Genomic DNA, 17,031 nt, shown 5'->3' on the forward strand with positions numbered 1-17,031 from the left:
AAAACTTAATTACTAAATAGCCTGCTGTTGACTGGAAGTCTATAAACTGTCAACACATATTTTGTATGTCAATATGTATTATATCCTGTATTCTTACAATAAAGTAAGCTAGAGAAAGGAAAATGGCAAGAAAATCACAAGGAGGAAAAAATACATTTACAATACTGTATTGTAACAAAAAACTCCATATATAAGCAGACCCACACAGTTAAAACCTATGTTGTTCAAGGGTCAACTGTAATTTGAATCAGTCCCTTGTTCTTAATGGATATTTAGGTGGTTTCCAGTCTTTTGCAAGTATAAACAATGCTGCTATAAATAATCTTGTTACCTCAAACATCTGCAACTATATAAGTAGGTAGCATAAATTCCTAGAGGCAGAATTGCTGGACCAAAGTTTTGGTGCATTTGTAATTTTGATTGACAGGCAATCTTTCAACTGCTCTGTTCCCTGCCTCTCATCTCTACCAGTTACCTTTCTAAAATAAGGAGCTGACCCTGTGGATCCTCTGCTTAATTTTAATGATTAATATGCTCAATACATAAAAAATCCATGAGTTGATAATCCTTTTTTTAAAAAAGAGAGAAAGCCGACTAATCCATAACTACTCATTGTATGGCACTGGAAGTAAGTAGTGATCAATTCCTGGAAACTAGCAAATAAAAGGAAAGAAACATTTATCCTTTCTTTCCAGTATGAACCCTAATTCAGAATAAACAGTGAAAAGGAATTCTTTTTAGAAGATTACGAGCTAGTAAATATGGAGAGAATCATAGAATTAGGGGGAAAAATCATTTTGCATCCCCTAATGAATTCAGGCAATAACCACCAGTGGTTATAAAACCACTAAATGAAAATTTGTTGAAAAACTTTAAAATTTTAAACTTTAAAACTGGACCCACTCATCACTGAACATGGGACAACCAGCTATTATTTGCCTCCTGATGTGAGGCGATACGAAACGCAGCACCACTTACTAAGTATTCTTGCCCAAAAAGTTGAATGCAAATAGAGGGGTTAGAGGAATGAGTTAAATGATACCACATCATGGAAGCCAACAGTCAAATCCAGAGTGGGGAACATTTTATGATAACTTGATTTCTGGAACAAGTCACTCCTGAGAAAAGAAGGGAGGTTGATGAGATTGCTTATGATAAATTGAAGACCTACTAACCAAATGTAATGTACAGATTTGCTTGGGTCCTGATTCAAACAAACCAACTGCAAAAAAGCCAGTTTTTGAGACAGTCAAGGAAATTTGATTATGGACTGGACAATACTAAGAATTTAATAGGTGTAACAATAACATGGTAAGCGTCCATATTTTTTAGAGACACATACTGAGGTTTGTAGGAGTGAAATGATATAGTATCTGGGATTTCCTCTAAAGTAACTTCAGCAAGGTAAAAAAAAGAAAAAGAAAGCAAATGTGGCCAGTCTTAATAATTACTGTATCTGGGACGGGGATTCTTAGGATAGTTCACTCTACTTCTGTTTGAAATTTTTCAATAAAACACACACACACGTACACACAAAACAGATGACTATCCCATTTTTTTAGGCTAACCACAATGGTTAAGACTCACAATCTGGCCCCAGCCCAACCTACCTTTGCTTCTTTATCACTCACTCTCCATCTAAGTCTCGGGTCTAGCCTCACCACACCACTTGACACTTTGGATTGGCCACTGTTTTCGCATTCAAGCTATTCCCACTGCAGATTCGCCTTCCCATTCTTTTCCAACTAGGAAACTCCCTATGCTCATAGGTCACATGCTCCCTGTGAAGTCTTCTCCGACCTTATTAGGTTTCCTGGCATCATCTGTGGTTCCCTCCTAGGAACTCTGTTCATACAACCAGTGGAACTTCTTTCATACTGCAGATACCGTCTACTTTCACCACGATGAGTGTTCCTCAATGGCAGATGGCATAAAAGTTAGGGGCACAGTCTCTCAATCCGTAATGCCTGAGAGATCACAAGCTGCTTTTGTTACTGTATTACCCTGGACAAGTAACTCAGCCTCTCTGTGCCTTAGCTGTGTTGCCTTGGCAAGTAACTTAACCTCTGTGTCTCAGTTTTCTTATTCATAAAATTTCCTTTTATAGAGTTATCTTAACCTTCCTAAACAGATCAGAAAGGGATTATAGCAGTTTCGGACACATAATAAGTACTCAACACTAAAAATACTACTTACTAATATGAAATAATTTAACATATCAATGTATTAGATTAACAATCCTAAAACACTAAAGATATCTCTCTGATTTGTCCCTATATTCCTCCTCATATCTAACTCAGTGTCTGTAACCTAAATGATGGCGATACTAAAAGAGGTACAAAGGCAGCAGAGTTGCTGAATGCAGGGAGTATGTCATTTATTGACCCTGGGTTCCCCCACTCACTGGTCGCTACTCTTGACTCGTAGAACAACAGGTACAGAACTGCAAGGAATCATCCCCAGCTCCGTGATCACCAGATCCACCAGTTCCGGGGGGGTCACATCATAGACTAGATTCAACAACCGTAGGGACAGGTGGTTCTGCCAGTTAGCCAGGGTCACCTGTTCTCCTCGCTCACACAGCAGATCATCAGGGTCACCTGCAATGGGAAACATACCCATTTATGTCCGTTGAGAAAACAAGTTGTAGTTCTACCCTCCCTCTCTCCCTCCCAAATCTCAGATCTTTGGAACCTTCTCTTCTGCCCTCCTGGGCTCCTTACCTAGCTCATTAGAGACAAAGGCATCAGTCTGCACACGCTCACAGAACTTGTATGTTTCACAGCAGACCAGCACTGGCACATTATGCGCTCGTGCCACCAGGGCCAGCTGCGCTGTCCCTACCCGGGACATCACGGACCCGTTGGCCAGGAGTGCATGAGCTCCCAATAGCACCTTAGAAACCTATTTGTTTTGAACAGTGGAGAGGGGGAGAAAATGTGGCATGTGATTAATGCACCAAAAGGGTCCCCACTCCTGCTCAGGACAGCAATATTAAGACAATAACAGAACTTAATGATGGTTCTTCTTGGAAAACACCTGACCATTGACCCACTGCACCTCCCACAAGAAAATGAAACTCCAAAGTTACTTTTGTCCTGTTTCCTCTTGGTGGCTGCTAGTTTACTGTCCTTACAATAACAACACTGCTAGAACATGCTGCATATTTTTCCTATTAAATACAAACAAGGCTATAAAATTCTGGTATTTTTAAATAATCATAACCTTGGGAAGATAGGATTATGTCTATACCACTACACCCTTTTACATCCAACTCTGGAGTCCCTCTCCTCTGCCCTCACCTCTGGGAGCACATAGGAGGCTGCAGGAATCAGCAGGTAGGATGCAGGGACCCCAGCACGGACCAGAGAACGTAGTGTGTGCCTTCCCTCCAGCTGTGGCCGACTGTCCACCACCACCACCCGAAACCGCAATTCCTTAGCCCAAGCCTCCTGAAGAATTCGTGATACCAGAGATGAGCTGGAGTGAATGGAGACGAGGATTCAGTTATAGATGTCACTAACTGAGAGCCAGCCAGCTCATTACTAAAGAGCAAAAGGGTACTCCCTTCTTCAGATTGTTTCACCCCCTAATTTTCTCAGTCACAGGGTCTGGACCATACCATCCATATACCAGGATCACATCTTCATTATTGATCTTCTTACAAGCAAAGGAGGAAATTGCCTGAGCTGCAAGCACAATCTTCTCTTGCACATACCGATCAATGGCTGTTCGAAGTTCTGATTTGGCCTAAATGGATTAAAATGCTTAGGGAACAAAAAATGGACACATTTCTTCCTCTGATCTTCCTCTGATCATCATACCAGATGCCTGAGTATGCGTACGATGGGCTCAAAGGGGGCTTAATGGGGGCCCAAAGGTGGCACAAGTCAGACAGCCCAACCACTTCCTTAACCCTGGACCAGGGCAGAATGGCCTCATTGTCCCTTCTGGGAGTCCTGAATGTGCTTCTCAGCTGTACCCTCAGGTGCATGCCTTGCTCATTCCTCATATTCATCACCTCCTCCTCCCGCTTGGAGCTGCTCACAGCCGTGATCTCCTTGTTAAGGAACTTGATGGCGTTGTACATGCTTGCTGACAGGGGGCGGCACTGAGCCAGGAAGCTACAAAGACAATACCTCACGTTTGTGGGACTCTACAACTTACGTTTGTGCTTAAAAATGTTTTCTTTAAAAAGAAAACAGAGAACAGAAAAATGAAACAAGAGGTAAAAGAGCAAGAAAAAGGATACAAGAAGAGGACAAGGGGAGGTACGAGCGGACTTCCAGTGGTTGTCTTTACCTGAAGTAGGGCTTTAGTTTATTCACTAGATCCCTTGAGAGTTCTTCATTGGGAGGTGTTGTGTAATCCTGAATCACCTACAGGGTACACACAGTGATCAGCAAAACATCCCTTAATAAAGGTCTCTGAAAGGGGGGGAGGGCAAGTTTCACTGAGCAAAGTGTTCTGAGGGTAGAGTCATTCCCTCTGTCTCCCAGAAATTACTTTGGGTGAGAGGAAGCTGGGGTAGTGTTGGGGAAGGTGGGATTCGGCCACAGAGGGAACAGGACGGGGCATACCTGCTGCAAGGCACGAAGCAGGGCAATACACCGGGCATTGGAGCCACTGACCAGGCCCTGGGAGTACTGCAGGCCGAGTCGCACCATGGCTGGGTGGATCACAGAGGATGGGATGCTGATGGGATGGTGGTGTCACACACTTTGCAAGGGAGCTTGAGCACCTACTGCCCACCTGCCCCTGATGAAAAGGAACTTCCTTCACTAGCACAGACACCCCCCTTTCCTCTAGAGTTTTGCCTTACGTGCAGGCTTCTTCCCACAGACCCCATCTCAAATTTCCAGTCACTTTCAATACTGAGTCACCAAAACTCCTAGAACTTAAATTAAAAGTTATATGACAGTTTCATAGAATCCTACCTCATATACTGAGTCAGAGAGTTTTGTTTGCTGTACTGGGGTAGGTGGGAGAAAAGACTGACTTTGGATCCATAATCGTTTCGCGTAGGAACCTTGACAAAACGGGAACAGGAGCAGTGGAAAGCAAGTAAACAGTGAGGTTACTTTGCCCCAAATTCCCATTATTCTCCAGGGTCTCACTTTGCCTCGATCACCTCACCCTCCCTCCCCCCGCCAACCCCCACCATCCCATCTCCCTTAGGCAATTTCTGGCCACACACTGAAACCACTTCCTACCTGTTGTTGCTCTGGTTTTTTAGCAAGCCTTCTCAGAAGTATGAGGTCATCAACCTGAGTGTGCTCAGGGAGACGCTTCACTCCTAAAAGATAATAACCATGTTTTTAGGACAGTGTAGGTAATAATGAGAAATCTGCTTTTAAAGCATAAGGGACATCAAGAAAAACTGAACAGAGGGGAGGGGAAAAACAGGGGAGAAAAGAATAGAAGAAATAAAGACAGGATGAGGTAGAGGGGAGAATTCTGAGCTCTTGGTCCCAAGGCAAATGGGAAGGGAGAGCTGTTTTACCATGGGGAAGCCTGAGCTAACACAAGAATTAAAATCAAAATAGAAGTCTTGAAATGAAGGGAAAGTACCTGAGGGGGTTTCTCCAGCTGTGCTGGGGCAGGCCCGAGGAGGTGGTCCTCCTTGTTCCCCTTTCCTTGCCTGTTTCAGGGCCCGCTCTGCCTCCTGCTTAGCTCGCCGTTCAGCACGAAGTTCAGCTTTACTTCGACCAGTTGGAACTTTCTCTCCAGCAATAGCCAGCTGACTGCCTAGTCCTGGCAGTTCTTTGGTTGGGCCTACGAAATATAGAAGCGGTGCCCAAACTCCAGGCAGGTAATATCTACCTATGCCCCAGCCAAAGCTTCTCTGCTTATCTAAACTTCCTCGCAGGACGCCTGGGTGGCTCAGTCCCTAAAGCGCCTGCCTTCAGCTCAGGTCATGATCCCAGGATCCTGGGATCAAGCCCCGCATCGGGCTCCTTGCTCAGCAGGAAACCTGCTGCTCTCTCTGCCTGCAGCTCTCCCTACTTGTGCGCTCTTGCTCGCTCTCTGACAAACAAATAAGTAAAATCTTAAACTTTTTCTCTTTTCTCTTGCTCAAACCAACTTTGTCCTGTCTCCTCCTCTTCTCTCCCACACATCCCTCTACCAGTTCCACACCCCAGCCTTTTATAAAAGCCTCCGCACCTTGACACTGGACTGCAGGTACAGCAGAGCCAGTTTCTGGTTCTGCTCCCTTTTCCTCCTTCCGTTTCTTCTTTTGCTGTTTCTTTTCCTTCCGAAGCTGCAGCTTCTCTTCTTGGGTCATCTCCCTCCCTGCTGCCTGAGACACAAACATAGAATACTGCTCTTCCCCAACAATTCCAAAGACGAAAAAACACGACTGGTGCCTTCCAAGATTCCTACAAGGTAAAGCCCCTAATCCTCTCTAACTCTAACCAGCTAGCTGTTACAAGCTTACATCCCATAGAGACCGAAGCTTCTCCTCCAGGATCAGAGTCACATACTGTTAAGGCTGAAAGAATTCTGTAAAATCTGGTTTTCCTGAGAAATAAAGTGAAACGGGGATGGAGGCTGGGGCGGAATGAAGCTGACACAGCCTCCTGCGTAGAGCTTGACAGGCGTTTTGGGAGGGCACCCTCACTTACCCCAGGCCGAGTAGAAAGCTCCGCCTTCATCCCAGACCCCGAGTCTGCATCAGAAAACAGGTCACAAAGTGAGCCAGAGAGGCTCCGGGAGGGTTTGGAGGGGCTCGTACCCGGCGCGGCTGGCTGCTGGATCGGCATGACCACAGCTCCGCCGTCAGGCGGGAGACAAGCCAGGGACCCGCGTGGGGACGCAATGCGCGGCAGGATCAAAAGGAAGGCGGGGGAGGGAGCCGAGCGGGGCCCCCCACCCTTCTCGCCGGAGCCAGCCGGTACGCGCGGCGCGGGGCTGCGCCCCAGGCAGTGCACCCCAGAGTCCGGAGAGGCGCCGGAACGGAACGACAGGACCCAGAGGGACTCAGGGCTCTGCCGCAGCCGTCTGGCGCCCGGCGGCTCGCGTACCTGTGAGTGCGCCCCCGCCCTTCACTCACCCTCACGGACAGCCACAGCCACGGCAGCCATCACCCTCGGTCCTAGGCTCCGCCCGCCGCAGTCCCTGGGCCTACAGCGCCACCTGGGTCGACACCCGCGGCGCGCAGCCCTCCGCGGACTACAATGTCCGACGTGCACTGGGGCTCTGCCCCGGACTACGGGCACCGAGGAGGGCCCTCTCAGCTTTGAGCTCCCAGGCGTGGCAGTCGGCTCTTGCCCTTTAGACTACAGTTCCCAGCATGCCAGGGGGGCTGCGCCCAGAGCGGACGTCCCACCACTCTTTCCACCTCCGATCCCAGCCCCCCACCCCCAAAATGGCGAGTGAGGCAGCGGGGACGCGCTGAGCGGCGGAGGCGAGCGTGTAAAGCCGCTGCGGCCCTGTCAGTCCGGAGCCCAGCTGGGCCCTGCCGCAGGGAACATGCACTTTTCCATTCCTGAAACCGAGTCCCGCAGCGGGGACAGCGGCGGCTCCGCCTACGTGGTGAGGAGCGGCCGGAGCCGGGCCGGGCAGGGGCGGGGATAACGGGCCGGAGCCTTCTCGGAGCGGCCTCCGAGGCCTGGCCGCCACCCTTGGGGCCTGGTCCCAGGCCGCCGATTCCCGACGGCCTCGCTGGGAGCTTATATCCCGTCTCAGATTCGTCCAAAGGTCGCCCAAGCTCCCGCAGGTCCTTTGTTCGCCCGCGTCGTCTCCCTCTGGCTGGGCCGCGGCCGCTCTGGTGGGCGTCACTGGCCTCTTGGGGAGGGAGACTGCGGCGTGAGCGCCCGAGTTGCCCCCGGCTGATCCTTCTGCTTTAGGACCTGGCCCTGGGGAAAACAGACTAATAAACCCTCGGACGATCTCGGTGCGTTACTCAGGCGGAGCTTGTGCCAGACGACTTCTGGCCAGGGTTTTCAAGGGGGTCGCCCAGATCGCGACCCTATAATGCCTGCTTTTGTGTCTTCAGGCCTATAACATTCACGTGAATGGAGTCCTGCATTGCCGGGTGCGCTACAGCCAGCTTCTGGGCCTGCACGAGCAGGTGGGACCAGCACCCCTTGAGGCAGCTTTCCTACATCTTTCCTACACCTGGGCATCAGTGTCTCCATTTTTCCCCTCTTGGCTTCCTCGTAGATTGTGTAGTTTCCCTTTAATCACTGCCACTGGGGAGGATCTGGTACTTTGTCTTATCGAGTGACATTTCTGGGGAACTCCCTAAGAAGCTTACTGCCTGTGGCTCTAACTGCTCATCTTTATACTCACATCCGCCTTTTTGCTTCCCTGTCCCCAGTCTTATTTCAGCCTTTGCCTGTGCATGGAAAAACCGACCTCCCCCCTCTGCTGCCAAAGCACATTTTTTTCTGTCATCTGAGCTGCAACTTGAAATTCTTTTCCCTTCTCAGACAACTCATTCACCTTTCAGTGGGCCTACCTATTCAGTTATCCTTATGTATCTCTGATGCAATGTTTCTATGTTCTCCTGACCAGGTTGCAAGGTCTCTTCAACTCAGTACAGAGTCCTGGTTCTACTGATAACTAGCTGTGCAACCCTGAGCAGTTACCTAATTTCTTTGGGCCTTAGTTTCTAAGACTAAGAAAAATGTATTTGTTGATCTGCAAAGTCCCTTTAAGTCTTAACCCATTTTTTGAATGTATTTAGCTGTACTTAACTGGGAACATAAATTTTCCTTATAAAGTTCTTTGCTTCTGGTGAGGGTTCAATGGACACAGTCTTGCTAAATAATCAAAGGATTCCCTAGGCCCTGGCCCTATACAAACCTTAGCCACACTGTGAAGGGGCTGACTTGTACATAGTAAGATAGGAAAGAACTTATATTTAGGACAGAGGAACAGCTCCACTGGTATGCTACCTCTGCCAAAGGAATGATTTCCTGGATAACCAGGGTAGATTGCAGGGCGGGGAGGGGGGGAGCTGAGGGAAGAGAAGGGGAACCCAAGAGAACTCCCATTGTGAGTGTGGATTGCCTCTTCTCATTTGCTATGTTTTATATGAAGGGTTGTATCTCTTTCTCCACATAGCTTCGGAAGGAGTATGGGGCCAATGTTCTTCCTGCATTTCCCCCAAAGAAGCTTTTCTCTCTGACACCTGCTGAGGTAGAACAGAGGAGAGAGCAGTTAGAGAAGTACATGCAAGCTGGTGAGTGGTTGGAGGGAACTTTAGGCTGTGTTGAGAGCTATGGGAAGAGACTCAAAGCAGTTGGTTCTGTAGACTGGCCTGAATTAATTTCTACATCTGGGGAGCCTCTTGTTTGATCTGTTATTTAATTAGGAAAAAAAGTTGCAAGAGTTTGAGCTGCTCTAGGTATCAGCAAAGCAATTTGGTCAATATACTAATACAGTTTGGAAATACCAGTGTAACACTACATAGTCTTAAAGCAGTTTAGATTGGTGGGGAGAACTTAATTTGTATCTGACGTGCTTTAGATTAACATCATTGTTATTTCCCTAGTTCTGTAGACTGAACTCAACTAGATGGCAGCCATGGGTGGGGCAGGTGAAGAATATATGCAAACATTGAGTGAGGTGAGGCCAGCTGGGGGATATGACAGGCCATCATCAGCCCAGGAAGTGGGGTAGGGGGGGAACCTACCAAGAACAGAACGGGGGGAAGTCCAGAGGGAGTCCTAAGTTACTGGAATAGTGTTCTCTTGTCCCCACAGTTCGGCAAGACCCGCTGCTTGGGAGCAGTGAGACCTTCAATAGCTTCCTGCGTCGGGCACAACAGGTAAGGCTCTGGGTGGGAACGAGATTTAAGGGAAGGACTTTCCTGTAGGGCCATGTCATTTTAAGGCAGTGGCTACGGAAGAGTCATCCTGGTACCTTTTTTTATGGGAAGCGGCTTCTGCTGTACCAGTGAAATCAAGGAAACCCAGCCTGTAATTAAGCAATTGCAAATAAAGACACCAGAAGGACCTAGAAATAGAGAGTTGGGGATGGGTCAGAGCTGGACGCTGGGCAGGTGTTGACAAGGCAGTGCCTCCATTCTCATGTATGTTCACACCAGGAGACACAGCAGGTCCCCACCGAGGAGGTTTCCTTGGAAGTGCTGCTCAGCAATGGGCAGAAAGTTCTGGTCAATGTGCTAACTTCAGATCAGACTGAAGATGTCCTAGAGGTGAGGCACTTGTACTTCACTGCCCCACCTCCCCCGCACCCCAGGGTCCCAGGTTTGGGGGTGATTGGAACCAGTCAGTATGATGAGCTGTACTTGCTTCCCTATTCCCAGGCTGTGGCTGCAAAGCTGGATCTTCCAGATGACTTGATCGGATACTTTAGTCTCTTTCTAGTTCGAGAAAAAGAGGATGGAACCTTTTCTTGTGAGTTTCTGTGGACGTGACTGTTTCCCTGTTCTTCTAGTAGTGAATTTGTCCCGCTAATTCTTCCCCAAATCTGCCATTTCCTCAGTGCTCCTCTCCTGACTTTTCCCCCCAATTGAGTCTTATGACCTTTCCTTTTTTTTTTTTTTCTTTAACCCATAGTTGTACGGAAGTTGCAAGAGTTTGAGCTGCCTTATGTATCTGTTACCAGTCTTCGGAGTCAAGAGTATAAGATTGTGCTAAGGAAGAGGTCAGGGCTGGGCTTGGAGGAGGGGGAGGGTGCTGGATTGATTACTGGGCCATGTGCTGAGACAGAATAACCTTGACAAGGGGGTAGCGCTGGGTGTTTCTACCAGGCCTCCCAAGCTTCCTCCCACTATACCACCGTATTTGCCCGATAGTTCCAGATTGCTGTTTTCTATTCCACCTCTCTTGCCTTACCCCAGCTTAGCCCCATTACCCCTTTCCACCCCTTGGCCTCACAGTTATTGGGACTCTGCCTATGATGACGATGTCATGGAGAACCGGGTTGGCCTGAACCTGCTTTATGCTCAGGTGAGCTTGGAGCTGCCTCAGAACCCTTCCCCTGAAGTAGATACTGGTGTCCCACTCTGCCAAGGAAACTCTTCATGTCTTTACACCCAGTTCACGGGAAAGTTCCTAGAATACTAGCAGGGCACCTGGCACTGTCCCTACTTTGTAAGCTGATTTAGTCAAGGATTCATTGCAAAGAGGTTGCTCAAGCGTGGGGCTAAGGGTCAGGCTGGACAGAGGTAACTGGACACTTTCCTTGGACCTCTGATTGGAAGCACCAAACCCCCCACCCCTTGTCTCTACCTTAGACAGTATCAGACATTGAGCGTGGGTGGATTCTGGTCACCAAGGAGCAGCACCGGCAGCTCAAATCTCTGCAAGAGAAGGTCTCCAAGAAGGAGGTGAGCCTGCTTCCCTGTCTCCTTCCAAGGGTTGTTTTCTGACTCACCCCACTTCCTCTCCTGACCCACCCCACGTGGTGACTGGGTTTCAGTTCCTGCGGCTGGCACAGACACTGCGGCACTATGGCTACTTGCGCTTTGATGCCTGTGTGGCTGACTTCCCAGAGAAGGACTGTCCCGTGGTGGTGAGCGCAGGCAACAGTGAGCTCAGCCTCCAGCTCCGCCTGCCCGGCCAGCAGCTCCGCGAAGGCTCCTTCCGGGTCACCCGCATGCGGTGCTGGCGGGTCACCTCCTCTGTGAGTTGGGGTAGGCCTTTGGGATAGTGGCCTGGCAAGCCTTGAGCTTCAGGAATGGGCTGCAGTAGATCAAGGAGGGAGGCAGATTGGCCGGAACAATCTCAGCCTGACTCTCCTTTCTCTATCAGGTGCCACTGCCCAGTGGAGGCACAAGCAGCCCAGGCCGGGGCCGGGGTGAGGTGCACCTGGAACTGGCTTTTGAATACCTCATGAGCAAGGACCGGCTACAGTGGGTCACCATCACCAGCCCCCAGGTGTGAGCCCACCCTCAGGCCTCCTCTGGAGCCCATTGCACCGTCTCTTAGATACCCAAGTCTAGGGCTTCCAGGACTCCATGTGAGTGGGAGCCCTTGCCTTAGGGGTGTTGGGCTCAGGATGACCACTCTGGTCAGGCTGAGCTCTCTTCTTGCCCTCAGGCTATCATGATGAGTATCTGCTTGCAGTCCATGGTAGATGAACTGATGGTGAAGAAATCTGGTGGCAGCATCAGGAAGGTAAGCAACAGGTGTGGACCAAGCAGCTGAGTGGTTGTGCTCTCCCTGCCTCTTGTCCTAAGTGTGAAGCTTCTCCCAAGAGAGAGGGGAAGTGGTGGGGATTGCAAAGGGATCCTGCTCTTATCAGCACTTCACGTCTCCATCCCTAGATGCTGCGCCGGCGAGTGGGGGGCACCCTGAGACGCTCAGACAGCCAGCAAGCAGTGAAGTCCCCACCCCTGCTTGTAGGTATCACTTTCTGATCAGTACCCCAGCTGCCAGCCTTGCCTTTAACTCCCCCAGTGAGGTCTCTGACACCTCTGCCTCCTCTTCCCCAGGAGTCACCCGATGCCAGCCGGGAGTCCACGGTCAAACTCTCAGTGAGTTTCCCATGAGGGTTGGTGAGGTTGGCATGGGTAGGGGGATCTCAGGGAGGCCCAAGCCCTCTGACCCCAACCCTGCCTTTGTTACAGAGCAAGCTGAGTGCCGTGAGCTTGCGGGGGATTGGCAGTCCCAGCACAGATGCCAGTGCCAGTGACGTCCACGGCAATTTTGCCTTCGAGGGCATTGGAGATGAGGATCTGTGATCTCCAGTGCTCAGATGTCTGCCCTCTACCCCAGAGGAATGTTCAGAAACTTGCCCTGTGCCTCTATCCCCCAAGCCAGGGGGGTTTTTTTCCTTCCTTCCTTCCTTCCTTCCTTCCCCTTTCTTCTCTTGGCCAGGGGCTTCCTAACCCACCTTCCCTTCCACCCCCTGGGCTGGCTGCACAAAGGATTGTTCTCTCTTTTCAGAGCTGGCCCTCAATGCCAAATTAGCATTTAGTATTTTGCACAAAGTCCAAGGGACCATGGCTACCTGCCTTGGGGAGGAAACACAGCTTCCCCTGCGGCTGCTTCTGGCTTCTCGGGGCCATGGGCCAAGGGGATGGGCAGAGGTCTGTGTATGGTCTGGCCCAGCTCCCCGTCATTAAACTCAGCCTGATTGCTGCCTACCTCTGTTTCCCTTCACTGCCCCGGCTCCCCCCCATCACAGCACAGACTGCTGTGCTAAGGGTGAGGTGGAGCTGTGCTTGCCACTGCCAACTCAGCATAGACATGGCTTTGTTAGTGTTTCCTTTATTATAAAGCACTGAAATAAGTTAAATAAACAGGTGGGAGGCTGGGCAATCCCCCAGCCAGTTCCTCTACTGCCCCTGGGAGCAGTGGAGGTGAATGCAGGGCCCTTCTCACTGAGCTCATGAAGTGCCTCAGTCAAGGAAGGCCCCCTGGTCCATATGGGCCCCTCGCCCATGGGGTTTGGGCTGGTCCATATAGTGCCTAGGTTAGTCTGTGGAGCCCCTGGCCAGCGGGGGAGGAAGTAGAAGGTGGCTTCCGGTCCATCTGTATAAAAGGTACAGGAGAGGCAGGGCTAATCCACAGGGCCCTGAGGGAGAAGGACCTGGTTCAGGGCGAGTCCGTGTGGAGAGCCCGGCTACCAGCAGCACTCAAAGCTGTCGGGCCCCGAGAGCTCAACACAGAGGAGGGGCTGTGAGGTGGGGCCCAGCCCTCGGAGGCCGAGAGGCCAGGCCCTCCTGCCCCACCATGGCCGTGCACCTTCTGGTGGCGTTTGTAGTTGTCCCAGTGGCCCGTGGTGTAGGCGCAGGTGGCACAGCGGAAGGGCTTCTCGCCTGTGTGCCGCAGCATGTGGCGTTTGAGGTTCATGCTCTGATTGCAGCTGTAGTTGCAAAGGCTACACCGAAAAGGTTTGTCCCCAGAGTGGATGCGACCATGACGCTTGAGGTTGGCCAGGTTGCCACAGGCATAGGGGCAGAGGGGGCACTTGTAGGGCTTCTCTCCTGTGTGGACGCGCTGGTGCCGTTTCAGGTTATCCAGATGAGCAGAGGCATAGGGACAGCGGGCGCAGCGAAAGGGCTTCTCGCCACTGTGTGTCTTCATGTGCCGGGCCAGGTGGTTGGGATAGTGAGTGGCAAAGGGGCAGAGGCTACAGGCAAAGCCTTTGTCACTGGGGCCCTGGGGCCCCCCACTGGCACCCCCTCCAGCCTCTCCTCGCATGCAGCGCCCACACATGGCGGCTCCCAGCCGGCTACCCTCCCCCTCCTCCAGCTCCTGTCCACAGTTGCGGCAGGTCCAAGGGAACAGCAGCTCTGGCAGTGGTTCTGATCCAGTCCCACAGAGGCCCTCCCCGTCACCCCGCAGCTGCCCACAGTCCGGCAGGAAACTGGCACCACCTGGTGGCACATGGAGGCTCAAGTCCGGAAGCAGCAGAGCATCTGTGGGGACAGTGAGACCTGAGCTATGAATCCCAAGTATCCCTAGGGCCACCCACCCACGGCCCAGGTTCTTTTGGGTTTTGGCTTTTTACCTTCAGGTCGCCGGGGCACCGCCCCCTCCTGCTCTGTGGGACTGGGAGGCCGGGTGGGACGTGGAGCGCAGCAGCGGAAGCCACAGGTCGGGCAGGGAGGAGTGGGGGGCCCCGCGTGGGTGCGCTGATGCCGCCTCAGGTTGCCCAGGCTGCTGCAGGCAAAGGGGCAGTGGGGACAGCGGTAGGGCTTCTCGCCAGTGTGGGTGCGGGTATGTCGCGTCAGGTTGACGAGCTGGGCTGAGGCGTAGGGGCAGCGGCCACAGCGGAACGGCTTCTCCCCGCTGTGTGTCTGCATGTGCCGCTTCAGGTGGCTCGAGTAGTGGGACACGAAGGCGCAGAGGCGGCATGAGTATAGTAGCCGTGGGGGCAGCGGGGGCCCCCCACCCGGCCCTCCTGCCCCACAACACGGCCCCTCACCTGTCGGCCCCCCACACAGCTGGCAGGCTGGGCCTGGCCTCTCACCCCTGGCCTCCCCTGGACCCCTGGCTGGTTCCTCAACTTCACTCTCGGCACTTAGTGGCCGGCCGCCCCCAGACTCGTCATCACTCAGCCCGTAGGGAAGCCCAGGCCTGGCCCCCAGAGAGTCTCCTGGTAAGACAGACATGAGAAGAGACATCAACATGGGGTAGGACCAGGCTCCAAACTCGCTTAGTGGTATCTCCCCTCCCCTTACTTGGCTCCACCCTTCACTTCAGTGATCCTAAAAATTCAGTATGAATTATCTGCTTCTGAGTCTGTACTAACCTAGTGATGACAGCTGTACCTAATTCCACTGCATGGAAAAAGATCAAAGGCTCACAGTGGACCACAGGCTTAAATGAACCAATAATGTAATTAGCGGTTTCTTGGAATAAGAAAGTTAAGTAAAAATACACAAGGCAGAGGCCTGAGACCTTATTCTAAGCTCTATGTTAGTAAGGTCCTTTTTAGTACAGAGCTGATTAGAAAATAAAAACTATGTCAAGAGTGAGGCAAAATCTGGAGTGAAGTGGATACAAAGTAATGTGCCTAAAAGACGTATTTTCTTTTACATGGATTCCCTCAATGATTTTCAAAAACATCCTTTTATAGGTGGCATAAGTTGGTAGGTGGTGCAGCAAATTAGGATGGGGTGATGTTTTGATTGACAGGGAAAAGGAATGTGCAAGAATACTTGCGGGGAGGGACCAAAACCTCAATAGGAAAGGGTTTATGCTGCAGGTGAAAGGGTAGTTAGATTAGGCATAACTTAATTTGAATTAGAAATTGTTTCCTTGAACCTCTTAAACTTCACATAAGGAATGTGCTAGGCAGGAGAACAAGGTTATTAAAAGGGCATTAACTTTTAACCAGTTGCTCCATGTGATTCATCCACTGTCCTGTTCATACCACCTTCGGACCAGGCCCCAGAACTTCACTTCAACGAAGTGATGGAGCTCATTGGACCATTAGGCAAGTGAAAAAATCCAGCTCAAATCTAAATAAAATCATCCCTAGGTTGTGGCACTGTTTCGTGTTTTGCTCACTGGCACTAAACCCTAACCCGCCTCCTGAAGGGCTGAGGTTCCAGGAGCCACTAATCCTTGATCAAGTCCCTCAAACCCACCTTCAGAGTCTCTCTCGAAGCCCATGAGCTGGTCGCTGTTGCCGTCACCTTCCTCCTCTTCCTCTTCCTCTTCCTCCTCAAACTCCAGATCCTGGCCTAGTAGCAAATCACTCTCCAATACCAGGGCCCCGGGTCCTTCGTCGAGGGAGTCTTCGGTATCCACTGAAGAGGGGAGGGGGCTTGTAGATTCTCCCTCAGGAACCGTGCCCATCATCCGCACCCCGGGAGCTAGCCCTCGCAGCCCGTACTTCCCGAACTCGCAGACCCTCTCGGGTTCCCTTAGTACCTCGGTAGGAAGCTAGGAGTCCAGATCGCCCACCCCATCCCTCAGGAGTCCCCCTCCACCCCGACCTGAACCCACTCCACTGACCCCACCCCCGCTCCTCCCCCCTCGCGGCCCCTGACCCCTGACCTTTGACCCCCTCGCATTTCACGGGCTGCGGGTGGCTCTGCTTCCTTCGGGGCATCGTGACCGGCTCCAGCCCGCCGCGCCTCCGGCCTGCGGCCGCCCGGCCCCGCCCCTCCTAATCCGGCCTGCCCGCCCGCCCTTCCTCTCAGGGCCCGCGGGCCGCCTCCATGCAGCGGCGCGGGCCCCGGGCAGCCCCCGGCCCTGGCCCCGGCGCCCAGCTCAGGCCGCTCCCGCCGCCGCCGCCGCCGCGTCCATTCATGGAGCCCCCTACCCCCCCCCTACGGAGACCAGCTGGTACCTCCGTCCTCGCTTCCGCTTCCGCTGCCGCAGAGCCACACGGGACGCGTAGTCTGGGGACAGCAAAAGCGGCGAAAACGTCCAGAGCGTGACCAGGAAGTGATTGTGACGAAAGGAAGCGGGCGAGCCAATCAGAGACTAGACAGAAACCAGGCGGGTGAGGAGGGCAGGAGAAGGCCTGGCCCTGCTTTCAGTCTTAGGAGCCGCCCAGCGGGTCCTTACCCCTACCTAGAGGAACTAGGAAACTATTCCTGATCCCGGAGGGGGAGGGGGGAGGATGAGCCGCGACGCTGGGCCACGTTGC

At 51.8% G+C, this 17,031-nt stretch overlaps 3 protein-coding genes across 8 annotated transcripts; 1 reads left to right on the top strand and 2 right to left on the bottom strand.

Annotated features, from left to right (window-relative positions):
• Positions 1-2,352: 2,352 nt before the first annotated feature.
• On the bottom strand, positions 2,353-7,187 carry EIF2B4 (eukaryotic translation initiation factor 2B subunit delta). 3 transcript variants are annotated; one of them, XM_045884293.3, is made up of 13 exons: positions 7,055-7,187; positions 6,627-6,670; positions 6,166-6,301; positions 5,572-5,775; positions 5,214-5,296; positions 4,938-5,029; positions 4,581-4,695; positions 4,303-4,379; positions 4,022-4,124; positions 3,623-3,750; positions 3,303-3,480; positions 2,724-2,904; positions 2,353-2,600 (listed from the first exon to the last, which is right to left on the bottom strand). In XM_045884293.3, the coding sequence occupies exons 1-13, from the start codon at positions 7,083-7,085 to the stop codon at positions 2,401-2,403; spliced, it is 1,572 nt and encodes a 523-aa protein (XP_045740249.1). In that variant the 5' UTR covers positions 7,086-7,187; the 3' UTR covers positions 2,353-2,400. The 3 variants fall into 3 exon arrangements, with proteins under 3 accessions (XP_045740249.1, XP_064428064.1, XP_045740248.1); XM_064571994.1 differs by lacking the exon at positions 7,055-7,187 and having other exon boundaries at positions 5,572-5,763; positions 6,627-7,016; XM_045884292.2 differs by lacking the exon at positions 7,055-7,187 and having other exon boundaries at positions 6,627-6,988.
• A 136-nt stretch (positions 7,188-7,323) lies between these two features.
• On the top strand, positions 7,324-13,066 carry SNX17 (sorting nexin 17). 3 transcript variants are annotated; one of them, XM_045884297.2, is made up of 15 exons: positions 7,327-7,536; positions 8,000-8,074; positions 9,073-9,190; positions 9,714-9,778; positions 10,058-10,168; positions 10,280-10,370; positions 10,533-10,620; positions 10,856-10,925; positions 11,213-11,305; positions 11,398-11,601; positions 11,730-11,855; positions 12,018-12,095; positions 12,245-12,319; positions 12,413-12,454; positions 12,548-13,066. In XM_045884297.2, the coding sequence occupies exons 1-15, from the start codon at positions 7,474-7,476 to the stop codon at positions 12,659-12,661; spliced, it is 1,413 nt and encodes a 470-aa protein (XP_045740253.1). In that variant the 5' UTR covers positions 7,327-7,473; the 3' UTR covers positions 12,662-13,066. The 3 variants fall into 3 exon arrangements, with proteins under 3 accessions (XP_064428065.1, XP_045740253.1, XP_064428066.1); XM_064571996.1 differs by lacking the exon at positions 7,327-7,536 and adding an exon at positions 7,582-7,897; XM_064571995.1 differs by lacking the exon at positions 10,058-10,168 and having other exon boundaries at positions 7,324-7,536.
• Positions 13,067-13,174: 108 nt separating this feature from the next.
• ZNF513 (zinc finger protein 513) lies at positions 13,175-16,858 on the bottom strand. 2 transcript variants are annotated; one of them, XM_064571993.1, is made up of 4 exons: positions 16,729-16,858; positions 16,022-16,183; positions 14,437-15,024; positions 13,175-14,344 (listed from the first exon to the last, which is right to left on the bottom strand). In XM_064571993.1, the coding sequence occupies exons 2-4, from the start codon at positions 16,044-16,046 to the stop codon at positions 13,518-13,520; spliced, it is 1,440 nt and encodes a 479-aa protein (XP_064428063.1). In that variant the 5' UTR covers positions 16,047-16,183; positions 16,729-16,858; the 3' UTR covers positions 13,175-13,517. The 2 variants fall into 2 exon arrangements, with proteins under 2 accessions (XP_064428063.1, XP_045740251.1); XM_045884295.3 differs by lacking the exon at positions 16,729-16,858 and adding an exon at positions 16,434-16,691.
• Positions 16,859-17,031: the final 173 nt, after the last annotated feature.

The sequence above is a fragment of the Mirounga angustirostris genome, unplaced genomic scaffold (genome assembly GCF_029215605.1).
Source record: "Mirounga angustirostris isolate CCGP_5_RB_7025 unplaced genomic scaffold, mMirAng1.0.hap1 SCAF_10, whole genome shotgun sequence".
NCBI lineage: Eukaryota > Metazoa > Chordata > Mammalia > Carnivora > Phocidae > Mirounga > Mirounga angustirostris.

Bases quoted from the DNA above. Each gene is read 5' to 3' on its own strand.
- ZNF513 (XM_045884295.3), bottom strand. From the start codon at position 16,488: ATGCCCCGAAGGAAGCAGAGCCACCCGCAGCCCGTGAAATGCGAGGGG. The intron at 16,184-16,433 runs GTCAGGGGTCAG...TCCCCTCTTCAG, and splicing joins GAAATGCGAGGGGGTCAAAG to TGGATACCGAAGACTCCCTC. The intron at 15,025-16,021 runs GTGGGTTTGAGG...CTGTCTTACCAG, and splicing joins CTTCGAGAGAGACTCTGAAG to GAGACTCTCTGGGGGCCAGG.
- EIF2B4 (XM_045884292.2), bottom strand. From the start codon at position 6,764: ATGCCGATCCAGCAGCCAGCCGCGCCGGGTACGAGCCCCTCCAAACCC. The intron at 4,380-4,580 runs GTATGCCCCGTC...TGTACCCTGTAG, and splicing joins TGCTTCGTGCCTTGCAGCAG to GTGATTCAGGATTACACAAC. The intron at 2,601-2,723 runs GTAAGGAGCCCA...TTCCCATTGCAG, and splicing joins CTTTGTCTCTAATGAGCTAG to GTGACCCTGATGATCTGCTG.
- SNX17 (XM_045884297.2), top strand. From the start codon at position 7,474: ATGCACTTTTCCATTCCTGAAACCGAGTCCCGCAGCGGGGACAGCGGC. The intron at 10,371-10,532 runs GTGAGTTTCTGT...TTTAACCCATAG, and splicing joins AGAGGATGGAACCTTTTCTT to TTGTACGGAAGTTGCAAGAG. The intron at 12,096-12,244 runs GTAAGCAACAGG...CTCCATCCCTAG, and splicing joins CTGGTGGCAGCATCAGGAAG to ATGCTGCGCCGGCGAGTGGG.